Raw genomic sequence first — 15,641 nt, 5'->3', positions numbered from 1 at the left:
TGCTGAACCAAAGTTTAATTAAACATCCAGCAGTGAAAAGTAGTGGTTAAAAGTACTGAATCCAGAGACCGATAGACAGACCTGTTTTCTAGTCTGGCTTGGCTATAGATCAGCTATTTCACTCTGTGTACAATACATAACCATTCAAAGCTTCAGTTTCCTTCTCTGTGTAAAGGGATTGTTAATAGTATCTGAGTTACAGGGTGGTTAAGTGGATCACCCAGAAAACATAAATAAAACTCTTACCATTGCTTCTGGTACAGAATAAATACTGAATAAATGTTAGTGATGAAAGGTGGTTTAACTTCTTGCTATCTGTGCTATTCTTATGCTTAGAGCAACTTGACGGCTATCTGTGCGATGGATTGTTGCAATAACTACTCCAACACAGTTTGAGGAATCTTCATTCCTCAATAGTTTGGGGGGGGGGATTATAAAGGAATTAAAGAAGGAAGCAAATAAGGAAAGAAGGGAGAGAGGAAGAGAAAAAAGAGGGAGAAAGGGAGATGAATTCTACTAACTAGATTACATTTAGATAGTAGCATTGATATTCCATATGTGAAGGGAAAAACGCATACATTTTACAGATCTGTAAATATCTGCTCATTTACATCTAAGCTTTTATTTATTTATTTATTTATTTTTCAGAGACGTTTTTGTTTTAGGGCACGTGTGCTCTCCAGAAAGACAGAGAGACAGAAAGACAGAAAGCAAGAAATCACCCCCCCACACCCAGGGGGAATGGCCACGCCACACTTGGGATCTTGGGCACGCATGTGTGCCTAGACTTGAACCGCAGTCGACTACATGGGAGTCCAGCGACGTAGCCATTATGCCATCTCCTGGTCCCTCATTTACAGCTAAGCTTTAAGACTATAAATATTCTAACTAGCTCCCCATTTTAACCCAAATGACTAATACAGAAAATATTTGTCAGAGATTCTAAAAAGTTTGATTACTTTTGAATTTATGGAAGTTGGAAAAGTTCAAAGTAATAGAATCCCTTCAAGTCATAGGTACCGTTGAATTCATTTGCCCTTGTGTTCACTACTGTATTCCCCAAGACTCAGTAAAATCCTCATGGAAAGTGGTTAATCTCCATAATGGGTGTTAGAGTCATCTGGAAAAGCCAGCATTATAACAGGATTAACTCTGCAATTATGCATGGTGGCTAATTACTGTGATTTGTTATTGTAATGACCGGTCTGAGGCAGAGTACCATCCTGCGGAGTTAAGAACCTCTGAAACTCAAGCAGGAAGGACCCTCAGGAAGTTAGGGCAGAGTCTAGACTGAGTACAAACAAGAGCTAACCTCTTTCAAAGACCTCATTAGGTATTTTTCTTTTCAAATTATACTACTTTTAAATTCAGAAATGTAATGACAGTAAAGAAGACTTGGCCAGTCTGAGAAAGAAAATAAAATCACTATGTTCCTATAATTTTTAAGTCACAAGACAAAAATACAATTTTAGGTCACTTCAAGAGAGTTTTTAAATGATTTGTTTTTAATGCTAGAGGGCAAGTGCTCATAGGAGCGTGCTAAAGAGAGACAGAGATGGAGAGAGAAAGCACCCCCTAACACACACACACACAAACATACACACACACACACACACACACACACGAATTGTCATACCACAATCTTTACTTCTCCAATTTTCCAACCTGTCAGAATTCTTAGTGAGGTCGACCTTGGTGTCTTTTTCAGGCCACCAGGGCCAGGATTCAAACTGATTAGCCATGTGAGAGCTGGCTCCCTTAATTACAAAATTGTAAAACTGGCCGATAAAATGAAGTAGTTTTAAAATCTCTAACCAATAAAATTAAGACATTTATCAACCTTTATAAGACTTTTTCTTTTAAATGTAAATGCATTACATATATCTATTTAAAATCAGTAGAATGGGGGTGGGGGGAATCTACTGCTTTAACTATATACTTGAACCTCTGTGTGAACCATTTCTATTCCAAATTTTCTCTATTCTATTTAGATCTGCCCCGATTCCATAAGTATGACAAAAAGTCATACCCAATAATAAAATCATTTACTCTCGTATCCAGTCACCCTTGGGATGATAATTTTGATGAACAACCATAACTAGACCTAAAGGAATTTTCTCGGATTTATGCAAGAGGGAAAAAATAGATACTGAAATTTTGATAATGCTAAGTTTCAGTATTTTAAGATTGGAATCTGGATTGGTTTGGTCAGTACATCAGCTTTATTACTTTTTAAATTTTTATTCAACAGAAAACTTTACATTCTCCTGTTTATCAAATGTTTCTTCCTCTTGTGTCTCATTACTATTTTTCATGAACACTAAAATGAATATTATATGTCTATTTTCTATTCTATATCAATAAATTATCTTCCTAAGGCAACTAATTTATATGGAGTAACCGTCTTTCATAGAATGAAGTTAACTTGACCACAAAGAAGAAACCTATGACACACTAATGAAATTTAAAAGCTAAATCATGTTACATTTAATCTTTGAATTGTAATATAATCATTGGACAGCTAACTGGAAATCAGAATTGCCAATTCTTCTAAGATGAAAACATTCAAATTTTAGAATAGAACTACAGATATATTTTAGCAGTTTACTAGTATCAAGATCATTTCAATAGACTTAAGTGACCTTTAAAGAAGAGGGAAAAGTGAGGGTGTCAAAATGTTTTCCTTTTTTTTTTTTTTTTTAAGGTTTTTGCTATAGGGAGTGTGCACTCGCCAGAAAGACAGAGGAAGACAGAAAGCGAAAAATCACCCTCCTGAGGGGATGGCCACACCACAATCCCTTCTACTCCATTCTCTTCTCTGGATCTTGGGAATACATGCACACGCGCACGGCATGAGTTTAAGCTGCCAGATCTGGGACTTGAACCATGGTTGACTACATGGGAGTCCAGCAACACAGCCATTACGCCAACTGCTGGTCCCCAACATGTTTTCTTTTTCTTTTTTTTTTTTTTTTTTGGAGAGGTTTTCACTACAGGGCGTGTGTGCTCGCCAGACAGAGAGAGACATAGAGACAGAAAGCAAGAAATCACCCCCCAGAGGGGATGGTCACGCCGCAATCCCTTCTCCTCCATTCCCCTCTTGGGATCTTGGGCACGCACGCACACGCACCCGGCGTAAGTTTTAAGCCACCGGGGCCGGGACGCGAACCGCGGTCGACTACGTGGGAATCCAGCGACATAACCATTACGCTAACTGCTGGTTCCCCCAAAATGTTTTCTTAATACATATGAAGAATATTTATTCTGAGATAAATATCATTATACACTTTCAAATATCTTTAAGTTCCTATGCTGAATTTTCATTTTGTAATTGTTCTTAGGCAACATTCTCATATTCAAAAGTATCATAATTTCCTTTAAATTCATTGTTTTGTTTTGTTGTTGTTGTTTTGTTTTTTTTTTTTTTTGGAGAGATTTTCACTATAGGGCGCGTGCGCTCGCCAGACAGACAGAGAGAGACATTAGAGACAGAAAGCGAGAAATCACCCCCCAGGGGGGATGGTCACGCCGCAATCCCTTCTCCTCCATTCTCCTCTCGGGATCTTGGGCACGCACGCACACGTGCCCAGCGTGAGTTTTAAGCCACCGGGTCCGGGACACGAACCGCGGTCGACTACGTGGGAGTCCAGCGATATAGCCATTACGCTAACTGCTGGTTCCCTAAATTCATTGTTTTCAAGCAGACTTCATTTAAATTTTTAACCTGCACTACTACCAAAACATATGGGACAAGAGTTTAGAGAACAAAACAAAAACAAACAAACAAAAAGGCAAAGAAAAGAAAGCATAGGGCCAGCCATGGTATGGTGATTGAGATGGCTGGATCCCACATGGACGATTCCATGGTTCAAGTCCCAGACCAGGGAGCTTGAAAGACATGCTGGGTACATTTGCATGTGTACCCAAAAATCCCCAGAGGAGAATGGAGGAGAAAGGACTGTGATGAGGTCATCCCCACTGGAAGGTGATTTCTCACTTTTCCTCTCTCTCTCTTTTGGTCTTTCCAATGAGCATATGCACCATATAGCAAAAAAAAAAAAAAGAAAAGAAAAAGAAAAAAATTAAAGAAAAGAAAGTAGAAATAAGCAGGAGGAAACATGAAAACATTCATCTACTACATCAGCAAGAGTATAAGGTACTCTCCTCTGAACTGAAATGTCATAGCTCACTAGGAACAATAACAAGGAGGCCAGTGTATTATAACTTTTAAAATATTAGATTGTACAACACAAGAAATGAGAAGACAGAGACAGCCATGAACAAGACTCACAGCTGGAAGTTTCCTGAAAGAGATGGCATTTAAGCCAGCATTTGGAGTTGAGGTAGAGGGATTTGAGTCAGCAGCAAAGTGGGAAAAGGGCATCCCAAGTCAAGAGGAACAAAGACCTTCAAATGAAATAAAGCAATGTCTTGGACAAGAGTTAGAAAGAAATGACTGATTATAATTAAAGGCTTTTTATAGCAATGTTAACACCTTTTTTCCACTGGACTGTGGATTATTATCTGTATTTTACTATTTAATATTATTATTATTACCCACATGTAATAGGATAGTAAACTGAGACACAGAACAGCTAAGTGTCTTGCCCACGGCCACATGATTATTTTATGAGGAGAATGCAGCACTCCTTCCACTCTGCCGCCCTTACTCACCCCAGGGAACATGTGAGGAAGGACAGCACAGTAGGGCAAGGATATGGAAAAGACTTAATCCATCTGCAAGAGGCTTGAGTATGTGGATGAAGTGATGACAATACTGTTTCAATAGTATTAATCTTGCTGCTGTGAACAAAACAAATCTTAATTGACATAGTGCTGAGCCAAGAAAAGCACTTCACAAGCTGGTGAGGTAATCCATGAGAAAAGTGTTGAAAGCCCAGGCGAGGGTGGCTACAGTGGGACAGAAAGAAACAAATACAAAAAATATGACAAAGAAAAAAAAAAACAAAATTTGATGAAGGAGATAAAGTAGTTTAAAATCGTCTTTCTGTCTGGCAGCAGCCGTCAGGTAAGCCAAGATGGGTGCCTACAAGTACATTCAGGAGCTACGGAGGAAGCAGCAGTTCAATGGGACTCACTCAGCCAGACAAAGTATGCAGATTGTGATATAAGCCAAAGCAAGGTTATGTCATATATAGGATTATGTGTGTCATGGAGGCCACAAACACCCAGTCCCCAAGGATGCAGCCTGTCCCTCATGGTGCTAACCAGCTGAAGTTTGCTGGAAGCCTCCAGTCTTGCAGAGGAGTGAGCTGGACGCCACTGAGGGGCCCTTAAGAGATCTGAGGGCCCCTTGTTACTGGGTTGGTGAAGATTCAACATACAGATTCTCTGAGGTTATCCTCACTGATCCATTCTACAAAGTTGTCAGAAGAAACTCTAACACCCAATGGATCACCAAAGCAATCCATAAGCACAGGGGATGTGTGGACTGACATCTGCAGGTCGCAAGAGCTATGGCCTTAGAAAGGGTCACAAGTTTGGGACCAGCAGTTAGCATAATGGCTACGTCGCTTGACTCCCACATAGTCGACCGCGGTTCGAGTCCCGGACCCGGTGGCTTAAAACTCACGCCGGGTGTGTGTGTATTCTTGCCCAAGATCCCAAGAGGAGAATGGAGGAGAAGGGATTGTGGCATGGCCATCCCCCTGGGGGGTGATTTCTCACTTTCTGTCTCTCTGTCTCTCTCTTTCTGGTGAGCACACATGCCCTATAGCAAAACCCTCTCAAAAAGAAAACAAAAAAGAAAAAAAGAAAGGGCCACAAATTTCACCACACTATTAGTGGTTCTCCCCATACAGTTTGGAGAAGGCACAATACTCTCCAACTCCATCATTACCGCTACTATAAGAAATGTTTGTGAAATTCATACCTAATAAATAATTTAGGACAGTCTTGTCTGCTTATAAGTGTTATATGTCTGTTAAACTAATCTACAGATTGTTTCATGAATCCTTTTCAAATTATGAAAGTTCCAAGTGCAATAATGTTTGAGGACTATAAATGATAGTGTATCTTATTTCTAATAACATAAGCTTTTTTCTTATTAGAGAGTTATCTTATCTTATTAGAGAGTTACATGTAGGTGTTTAAAACATCATGCATAGTATACTAGGTATAAAATAAATGCTTTCGGGGCTGGCAGGTGGCATGGTGGTTGGGGGTGCTGGACTCCCACATGGCCGACTGCAGGTTGAGTCCCAGACCTGGCGGCTTGCTTTCTCACTTTCTCTCTCTCTCTTTCACTCTTTTGCTCTCAGGTCAAATTAAGATAAGTAAATAAATAGTTAAATAAAAATAATTCTTAAAAAATAAATAAATTATTCAAAATGGCGGGGGGGAAGAAGTTTAAGATGAAAGCATCAGATAAAAACAGGTAGCATGGTTTATCACGAAATTATCAGACTCAACACCTTCCCCCTTACTCTCCTTCCTGGGCATTTTCTCCTTCTCACTACCCATTTTCCAGTTTCTAACTCTATCATTTCATTTATTCATTCATTCATATTTGGCAGGCCTACACTGAGCTGGATAGTCGGTTTAGCTCTTAAAAACATATCACAGGTACAGAAATGCAATAGCAAAATTAATTAATTGTTTACTCTACTATGCCGGATACTATTCTAAATGTTTTATATTAACTCAGTTGACTCCCACCACAATTCTATAGGGTAAGCAAAGTTATCATATACTTTAAAGAGAGGAGTAAACTGAGGCAAAGTTACACAATTAGTAGGTGTTAGAACCTGGACTACAGTCAGACCCAAGCAGTCTCACTCCAGAAGCCACCCAACTAAATTACTCTGCCGTACTATCCTCAAAAACCTTTAAGCAGTTTCCATATTTTTGTAGCTTCCATCACAGCACAGTCTTAGAAGTTTCAGAAAAATTGTGTGATGTAAGTGTATCAGAAGATTTTAGATCCCTAGAATTTAGAAGTTTGCCGATGAGAAGACATGGACCTTATTGATAATGCCCTAATCACTCGGCTGTATGGGGAGGAGCGTGCCATTGACTCTGTGAGGAATAATCACAAAGGCACATGAAGCAGCTTGCACAAATTCACAGCCTGACTTTCAAACTTTATTTAAAAAACAATAGAAAATTATAAACATTTATCTCATCGACCTTCCCATCTTGAGGCATAATCACACTGTCCTTCTGAAACTTCCTAAATTATTTCTTGCATTTCAATTACTCAGTCAGAGAAAGAAATTTGCATACACACAAAAAAGTTGCAGCTATTTAATTCAAAAGAGGATTTTCACTTGAAGCAAAATAAGGAAGAAATAGAAAAGATCTGAATCCCAACAGTGAAACCTGTCAAGCTAAGAGCTGAATGAACACATGCTTCTAGAGTCCCAGTCAAATTAACCCCATGAGAATAGCACCCATATTCATCTAACCAGGACTCAAAACTCAGAAGCAATTAAGAAGCAGCTGATAAACTAGACCACATGAAAAGAGCATGCAATTAGCAAAGTGATCAATTCTGATATCAGGTACATATCATGGGTTGCCCAACCACTACCCTATCAAACCTGTCCCCTGGAAGGATGCCAATGACTTCTAATTGCTTTCTTCAATCCACTTTCTTCTTGATCACATCGTCTTTTCTGGGTTCTCTCCTCCCTTGGTTTCAATTATCTTCTTCCCCTTGCACTCCAGACCTAGGTGTCCTGTAATTAGCAGTAGTATCATTATTATTCCCTAACGCCTCTTCTTCTCAACCCCTGATGTGGCTGTCCTCAAAAGTTCAAGATTAGACCTCTGCTCATTTCTCCCTAAATTCCTTCCCTTAGGAATCCTAACCACTCCCAATGTCTACTACTCTGAACTTTCCCCTTAATGGCAGCCCTATGACTACTTAAAAAAAGGGGGAAGGGGACTAGTAAATGGTGTAATGGTTACGGCACTGGACTCCCACGTAGTTGACAATGGTTAGAGTCTTGGACCTGGCAGCTTAAAAAAACTCACACCAAGCACATGTGCATGTATGCCCCAAATCCCAAGAGGAGAATGGAGGAGACAAGATTGTGGCATGACCATCCTTCATGGTGGGGGAGTGACTTCTCACTTTCTGTCTCTGTGTCTCTCTCTGTATCTCTGGCAACCGCATGCACCCATAGCAAAAATCTCTCTAAATAAATAAATATTTAAATTTTAAAATTTTTAAACAAATATCCAGTTATTACCTCAAATTCACATGTCAAACCTTCCTTACAACTTGCCTTCATTATTTTATCACATTCACATTCACTTACTGCTAAAACCCCTCTCTGAACTCCCTCAGCACCCTGATCATGCCTCAGTCATGGAGCCAAGATTACACCAGTAATGATCCCTGATTCACAGGCATATTTGTTTGCCTCTCCAAGTACTCGTTCAGGAAGAGAAACTGATCTTAGCCACTTATGTAACCTGTATTGCAGGTGCTCAATAAAACCTGTTACAGGAATTAATAAATTTAAAAATATGGGCAATCTGTTCCAACCAAACTGGTCCATTTAGAGTCTCCACCTACTTGGCATTTTCACAGTTCCCACTTCCCAGAATGGTCCTCTCTCCACTATAGTACACACAAAATAAATGCTACCCATCCTTCACAAGACTCAATTTAAATGTCACCTGCATGAAACTCTGTCAGAGGGCTCTCTTCCAACATGAACCCCTGACTCATTAGTCTTACAATATCATTTCTGGGTCATGAAAATTGCCATCTTTGTAGCTATCACACCAGATTCAAAAGCAGGTCTTAACATAAACTAACTTGCTACTCTGGACAAATTTCTAATAATAATAGCACCTACCTTAAGGAATTTGGGGGAAGATTATAGAAAAGTACCCATCTAGAAAATGCAGATGCTCAGGAAATGTTACAACTTTCTCTCCACACCCCAACTATTCACCATCATTCACATTTGCATAGCACTTCAAGTTATCAGTATATATACTGTCTTCTCAAATAGACTGTAAGGACTGGGTAAAATACTTAAGGACAGGAGCTAAACCTCATTCACCTTTCTATCTTATAAACATCTACCAATGTGCTTTACATAGAGACACAATAAAAGCTGAGAACATGTAATGAACATGCAATGGAATTTCAGTTAGAGTAGACTGTGGCAATCAAACAAAAAGGGTGCCAGACTAGAATAATAAATTTTCATTCGATTTAGCTGTAAAACTATTACATGGCATCTCTGTCATTTCACTCATGCCAAAGGCTGATTTCAACAAATGACAGTGTAAATAGACAAATTAATTTCTAAAGTATACAAGTTAATAGGCAATCCTTGGTAGTAACATTAAAGATGGCTTAAATTTAATGTTACCGTGTCAGAAAACTCTCTATATCTGTATTTCTTTTCCATGTACTTTTAAGCAAAGGTTTCTTTTCACATGGTATTTTACTTAACCTGACTATAACAAAGATCTTTTCATACCACTTGTTAATTAATTGAAACTGAATTGAAATTTTTATATTTTCCACTGAGACAAAAAATTATAGGTTAATACTAGAGCAAAACTGATAAGATCAAGATTCAAAATCTGTGATAATTACAGGTAAAATTAACCAAAATGTCTCTTTAATTTTTTTTTTCTTTCCAAATAGCTTTCATTAATATCAAGGTTTCAGCATCCTCTCTAAAATGATGGAATTTTTTTCTATCCTGATTTATCATAGCCTTCCTTTTCTATATATTATCTTCATCAAGAATCAATTCCCATGGTTGAGTTTCTTTTTTTCTTTTAACTACTGTCCCATTTGCATGTGCTAACAAGTTGGAGGAGTGGCAATTTGTTGGGTAGTAACCTCCACTCTAACAATCAACTTGTCATTACTACTCCCAACCACATTCTCCTTCTCTGCAGAAACTATTCCCATAGTTTTCATAAACTAGAATGTACAGCTATGAATTTAATTTGAAAAAACAATTCCTAATGGAAGAGTGTAAGTCAAATCTCTAGTCTTTCAATAGTTTCATGCAGCCAGCTTCTTTTTGTACTGTTTAGTTTTTTCCCCATGGAGAGAAGTTTGTGGATGATAATGTCTCTAGTGTCCCCAACTGGACTGGTGAGAAAAGTATTCATGTTGGAACATTCACTTTACATGCTAAGTGACATATGTGATTGAATGCATAAAAGAAATGAAAATTAAATTTAATTAAATATTAAAAAATAATTAGAAGCATTCAGTTCTATCAAACTGAAGCCACCAGAGCATGTATATTGGTACAGTAGGAAAGAGCCAATGGCCAAAAGTCAAAAGACCCAATTTCCAATCACACACCAACCACCTAGGAAAAATCATAACCCACCTCACCCTCAATTTCCTCTTTCATAAATTAAAAATAACAATCAATCTTATCTCAGCAGCTTATTCCACAGATTTTAAAATCATTATATCACAAATAATATTATATGATTATAAAACATGTGTGAATATATATAAAAATGTTTTGAACAGCAGTGTCATAGCCTATGGATAGATATAAAATAATTTTATAGCATGTATTAAAATCCTCAATTGAATACTTCACCACACAACCTGTTAATACCAAATTCTATGCACAGCACATGCAAGGAAAAAAATTTTAATTAAGAAACAGAACCTAGCTCAGGAATATATATGCAGTCTAATTCAGAATTTTTACAAGCGTCATTCTCTAATCTGAATTTATATTATTCGTTTGTTTCTTTTAAACTGGCAGACAGCATGAGCACTGGTCAGAGAGAGACAGACAGAAAGAGGGAGAGAAAGAGATGGAGAAATCAACCCCCAAGGAGGCTTGGTTACACCACAGTCCTTTCTCCTCCAGTCTTCCTTCCCGTCAGGATTTTGGACAGCTATGTGCCCAGTTTGTTTTTTCAGGCCACCCACTGGGACCAGGATTTCAACTGTTGTTGGCCATGTAGGCTGCAGCTCCCTTTTTATAACATCTATACTATGCCTTTTTGGTCAGTCAGAACTTAGTATAAAGTTCTTGCACATATCTTGTGCTAAGAATTTGTGCATTATGGTCTACGTATAATCCTTAACTATTATGAGCTGTAAAGTATAAAATAACCCAGAATAATTTCATGATTTCAGATTTTGTTTAAAGTTGGAAATAATAACATCATTAAATGAGGAGATTCTTCATCATTACTCATTTCCACTTCCCGAAGCAAAATATCAATATACTTTCATTCTCCAAATAAATTAAAATACCCCTTTATACACACAAACACACACACCTCCAAAATTGTGCTTCCATGGATTTAACTTTTTATTTGTGGCAACATCTGAACACTATCATATGCTTTTGACTATATTTTCAGTTGCTCAGTTTTCTAAAGGATCCTTATCACATCATTATTCAGGCAGACTCTATGCTATCTTCTGTTCTGAGTAGTTAAAATATGAGTTGTAAAAATCTATCAAAATTTATCTTACACATGACCAAAAATTTTTATTTTAACTATAATTTCATCCAAATCTTGTGAACTTTATGTGCAATCCGAATTAATGCTAAGAAAAATGGACTTCAACAGTTGCTCAACATTCTTCAAAAACTGAAAAAGCGTAATGAAACATAGACTCATCTGAACTCCACCCATTTTTCAATTTCAACATTGCAAACCTCCTGTCTGTTCTTAGGACAAATTCAAAACTGAACATATTGGGATTGGTTATTAGTGAGATAATTTATGCAATCTCTAGCTAAAGGTGCTAAGTTGGCAAAAAGAAAACCATGCAACTAAGCAAACCCTAATACATTTGGGACACACCCTCTCAGTATATAAAGGCTTGCCACTGTCCTTGGTAGTGAGCACTCCCTGGGCTAAACAGCATCACGATGTCTGTTCGGTACAGCTCAAGCAAGCAACACTCTTCCTCCCGCAGTGGAGGAGGAGGAGGTTCATCCCTCAGAATATCGAGCAGCAAAAGCTCCCATAGTGGAGGATTTAGCTCAGGAGGGTTCAGTTCTGGTTCTTTCAGTCGTGGGAGCTCTTCAAGAGGTTGCTTTGGAGGCTCCTCAGGTGGCTATGGAGGAGGATTAGGAGGAGGTAGCTTTGGTGGAGGCTATGGAAGCAGCTTTGGTGGGGGCTATGGAGGAAGCAGCTTTGGAGGCGGCAGCTTTGGAAGTTGTGGCTTGGGTGGGGGCAGCTTTGGTGGTGGTGGCTTTGGTGGAGGTGGCTTTGGTGGGGGCGGCTTTGGTGGGGGCAGCTATGGAGGAGGCTTTGGTGGTGGATTTGGAGGGCATGGTGGTCTTCTTTCTGGAAATGAGAAAGTAACCATGCAGAATCTGAATGACCGCCTGGCAAACTACTTGGACAAAGTTCGGGCTCTCGAAGAATCAAACTATGAGCTGGAAGGTAAAATCAAGGAGTGGTATGAAAAGCATGGCAACTCAGGGCGGCGAGAGCCTCGTGACTACAGCAAATACTACCAAACCATTGAGGATCTAAAAAATAAGGTAAGGGATAGTTTTAAATTCAACTTTAGGCCTATTACTCAACCATGTGATTCAGATGAATGAATCTTAAATGAAGCACAATGCAGCTGTTTTACTGTGTTTGTTTATTTTTCTTTCAAAAGTAATCCAGTCTTATCAAAGACAAATACCTTACATAGCACTCTTCATCCAGGAAGTGTACTGTCTGTATTACAATACAGTTTTAATGAGTGTATAATGAGTTCATGGCTCAAATATGTTAGATCATTTACAAATAAATCAGAAGAAAATATTACTCAGATTGATAAGTAAGCCATATTCAGTACCAACACTGTAAGATACATGAATTCTCCAATATGGAAATGGGATATTGACTGCCTCTAAGGGATTTGTGAATTGCATCCACTGTGCAGCAATTTCTATTATATTTATTTATAAGTATCTGTAATAAGTTAAATAAATACATTTGTGACTCACTCAAAAGTTTGCTGAGATACATGGAAATCAATAGTATAAAAGAAATGGGTACACTTGCAGGAATATATCTATATAATTTAAGAAAAGATGACACAGGCATAGAAGAGTAAAGAAACTTCAAGAGAAAAAAACTATTCAAATTTAAGAATATGGGTAAGCCTGCAGTATTTCATTTTTAAAATTAAAAATCTACCCAGGATCTTGTAAGATAACATAAAAATGCATTTTATCTAAGCCACTATAAAAGCCATCTCTGCATCTGATCTCTCATTGAATAACTGTGCCTCTTCCTCCAGATCCTCAACCTAACAACTGACAACGCCAATACCCTGCTTCAGATTGACAATGCCAGGCTGGCAGCTGATGACTTCAGGCTGAAGTAAGTTAAGTGAATATGGGACAATACTATCAAATACATCAGTGGATTTTAACAGTGACTATGGATGTTCTCAATAGCATTCACATTTTCTTGAATTCATTCAAAGTGAAACAGTATTGGAGTTGTCTGAGAGATTTTAAATTTCAATATTACCTTTGCTGGCAATATTAAAAGAAGAAAATGTGTTTTAAAGTAATTGCTGGGCAGATGGCCTGATGGTTACATCACTGGACTCCCACATGGCCAACTACAGTTCAAGTCCCAGACACAGCAGCCTGAAACACGCCAGGCACATTGCCTGTGTGCCCAAAATCCCTAGAGGAGACTGGAGAAGGGAAGCAGTGTGGCCATCCCTGGGGTGTGATTTCTCCATTTCTGCCTCTCTGTCTCTCCGGCGAGTGCACACACTCTATAACAAAAATCCCTCTAAGAAAAGTAATAACGATAAAGTGATTGCCAAGCTTATTTACATTAAGCCACTAATATTCCTATTTGATTTAGTATATAACAAATACTGCCATAATATGAAATACTCTGTATTTACTTTTTAAACAGTTTCTGCCCAGGAATATATACATCCCTTACATAAGTTATATCCAGTATATGCATCGTGCTTGTTTCAGGTATGAGAATGAGGTGGCTCTGCGCCAGAGTGTGGAGGCTGACATTAATGGCCTGCGCAGGGTGCTGGATGAGCTGACCCTGACCAAGGCTGACCTGGAAATGCAGATTGAGAGTCTGACTGAAGAGCTGGCCTTCCTGAAGAAGAATCATGAAGAGGTAATGCAAAAATTATACTTCCCCAGCCAAAACATAGTTCATTACTGTAATAGGGCAGCTATTAAAACTTCCTTTTCCTCAAACAGGAAATGAAAGACCTCCAGAACGTGTCTACTGGTGATGTGAATGTGGAAATGAATGCTGCCCCAGGTGTTGATCTGACTCAACTTCTGAATAACATGAGAAACCAATACGAACAACTTGCTGAACAAAACCGCAAAGATGCCGAAGCCTGGTTCAATGAAAAGGTATATAATTTTTCTCATAGTGAAGTTCATGGAGTTTTTGTTATCGCTTCAGAATTTTCTCATCTTTCACCTATTTTTAATACCCTAGAGCAAGGAACTGACTACAGAAATTGATAGCAACATCGAACAAATGTCCAGCCATAAATCTGAGATCACTGAACTGAGACGCACTGTTCAAGGTCTGGAAATCGAACTACAGTCCCAACTGGCCCTGGTAGGTTAACTCCTCAACTTTATCATACAAAGTTTCATGCTCACATAAGAATATGCAAGGCAAGAGACAAAGGCAGAATTGGGAGTAAAACGTAGAACTAAAACTGAAGCTCTATATAAACAGGAAAAAAGTACTCTTAGCGCTGACCTAAAACAGTGCTGAAATTGAAACGCTGCCATTAAACATAAATTCTAGCCATCTCCCTTATTCTTCTATATGATGTCTTATCAAATTATTAACTCGGGTTCACTATATACAACTGAACAATGAGGTCACTAAAGCACAATAAAATACTCTTTTTTCAGAAACAATCCTTGGAATCCTCCTTGGCAGAAACAGAAGGTCGCTACTGTGCTCAGCTCTCACAAATTCAGGCCCAAATCTCCTCTCTGGAGGAACAGCTGCAACAGATTCGGGCCGAAACCGAGTGTCAGAATGTAGAATACCAACAACTCCTGGACATCAAGATCCGACTGGAGAATGAAATCCAAACCTACCGCAGCCTGCTAGAAGGAGAGGGAAGGTAAGCTTAAATACTGAGAAGTTATTCCAATTGCTTTTATTCAATATTCCAAATGGCAAGGCTCATTCAAACGCCAAGGAAATGCTAGAAGTCGAGAAGGCTGGCGCACGGAAGGGGCAAAATAGAGAAAAAGGCGTATGCCTCAGTCTCACTTTCTCATGAATGTGGCCCAAGAAAGATCCTTAGGGTTGTGTGTATTTACGATTGTTTCGACAAGATGAGTTCAAAGTACATACTTGGCAGGGTTGTATTTCTTCAAAACATGTTTTGTTTATTCCAAAAGTAACGACAATCAGGAGAGCGATAACACCCACCGTGTCCCGACGTGGAGCTAGGCTAATATGTCCCCTCACCCCGTTTAGTTCCGGCGGCGGATCCCACGGAGGCGGGCGCGGAAGTTCCGGTGGCGGCTACGGAGGAAGTTCCGGCGGCGGATACGGCGGCGGCCACGGGAGTGGCCACGGAAGCAGTTCCGGTGGAGGTCACGGGGGCAGTTCCGGCGGCGGCTACGGGGGGGGCCACGGGGGGGGGTCCGGCGGGGGGCACGGGGCGGGGG

At 39.2% G+C, this 15,641-nt stretch overlaps 1 protein-coding gene and 1 long non-coding RNA gene across 3 annotated transcripts in view; one reads left to right on the top strand and one right to left on the bottom strand.

Annotated features, from left to right (window-relative positions):
- The window catches only part of LOC102469899 (uncharacterized), a 44,393-nt gene extending 28,904 nt beyond the window's left edge, over positions 1–15,489 (bottom strand). Inside the window, exons 1-2 of one of the 2 annotated variants that reach the window (XR_003550610.1) lie at positions 15,322–15,489; positions 7,563–7,700 (exon numbers count right to left, since the gene is read on the bottom strand). This is a non-coding gene — a long non-coding RNA (uncharacterized LOC102469899). The remainder of the gene's footprint in view (positions 1–7,562; positions 7,701–15,321) is intronic. The other variant, XR_335630.3, reaches the window with a different exon arrangement.
- Positions 11,279–15,641, top strand: part of KRT10 (keratin 10) — a 5,168-nt gene continuing 805 nt past the window's right edge. The window contains 8 exon segments of the mRNA XM_027774768.1: positions 11,279–12,485; positions 13,238–13,320; positions 13,944–14,100; positions 14,187–14,348; positions 14,437–14,562; positions 14,868–15,085; positions 15,448–15,618; positions 15,620–15,641. The exon segment at positions 15,620–15,641 is cut by the window's right edge and continues 113 nt beyond it. Of these exon segments, the coding sequence (XP_027630569.1) occupies positions 11,865–12,485; positions 13,238–13,320; positions 13,944–14,100; positions 14,187–14,348; positions 14,437–14,562; positions 14,868–15,085; positions 15,448–15,618; positions 15,620–15,641 (1,560 nt within the window). The 5' untranslated portion in view covers positions 11,279–11,864.

This window comes from Tupaia chinensis, unplaced genomic scaffold (genome assembly GCF_000334495.1).
Source record: "Tupaia chinensis unplaced genomic scaffold, TupChi_1.0 Scaffold000477_1, whole genome shotgun sequence".
In the NCBI taxonomy this organism is placed as follows: Eukaryota; Metazoa; Chordata; class Mammalia; order Scandentia; family Tupaiidae; genus Tupaia; species Tupaia belangeri.
The sequence above is the reverse complement of the archived record's forward strand: the minus strand, read 5'-3'. Positions and strand labels throughout refer to the sequence as shown.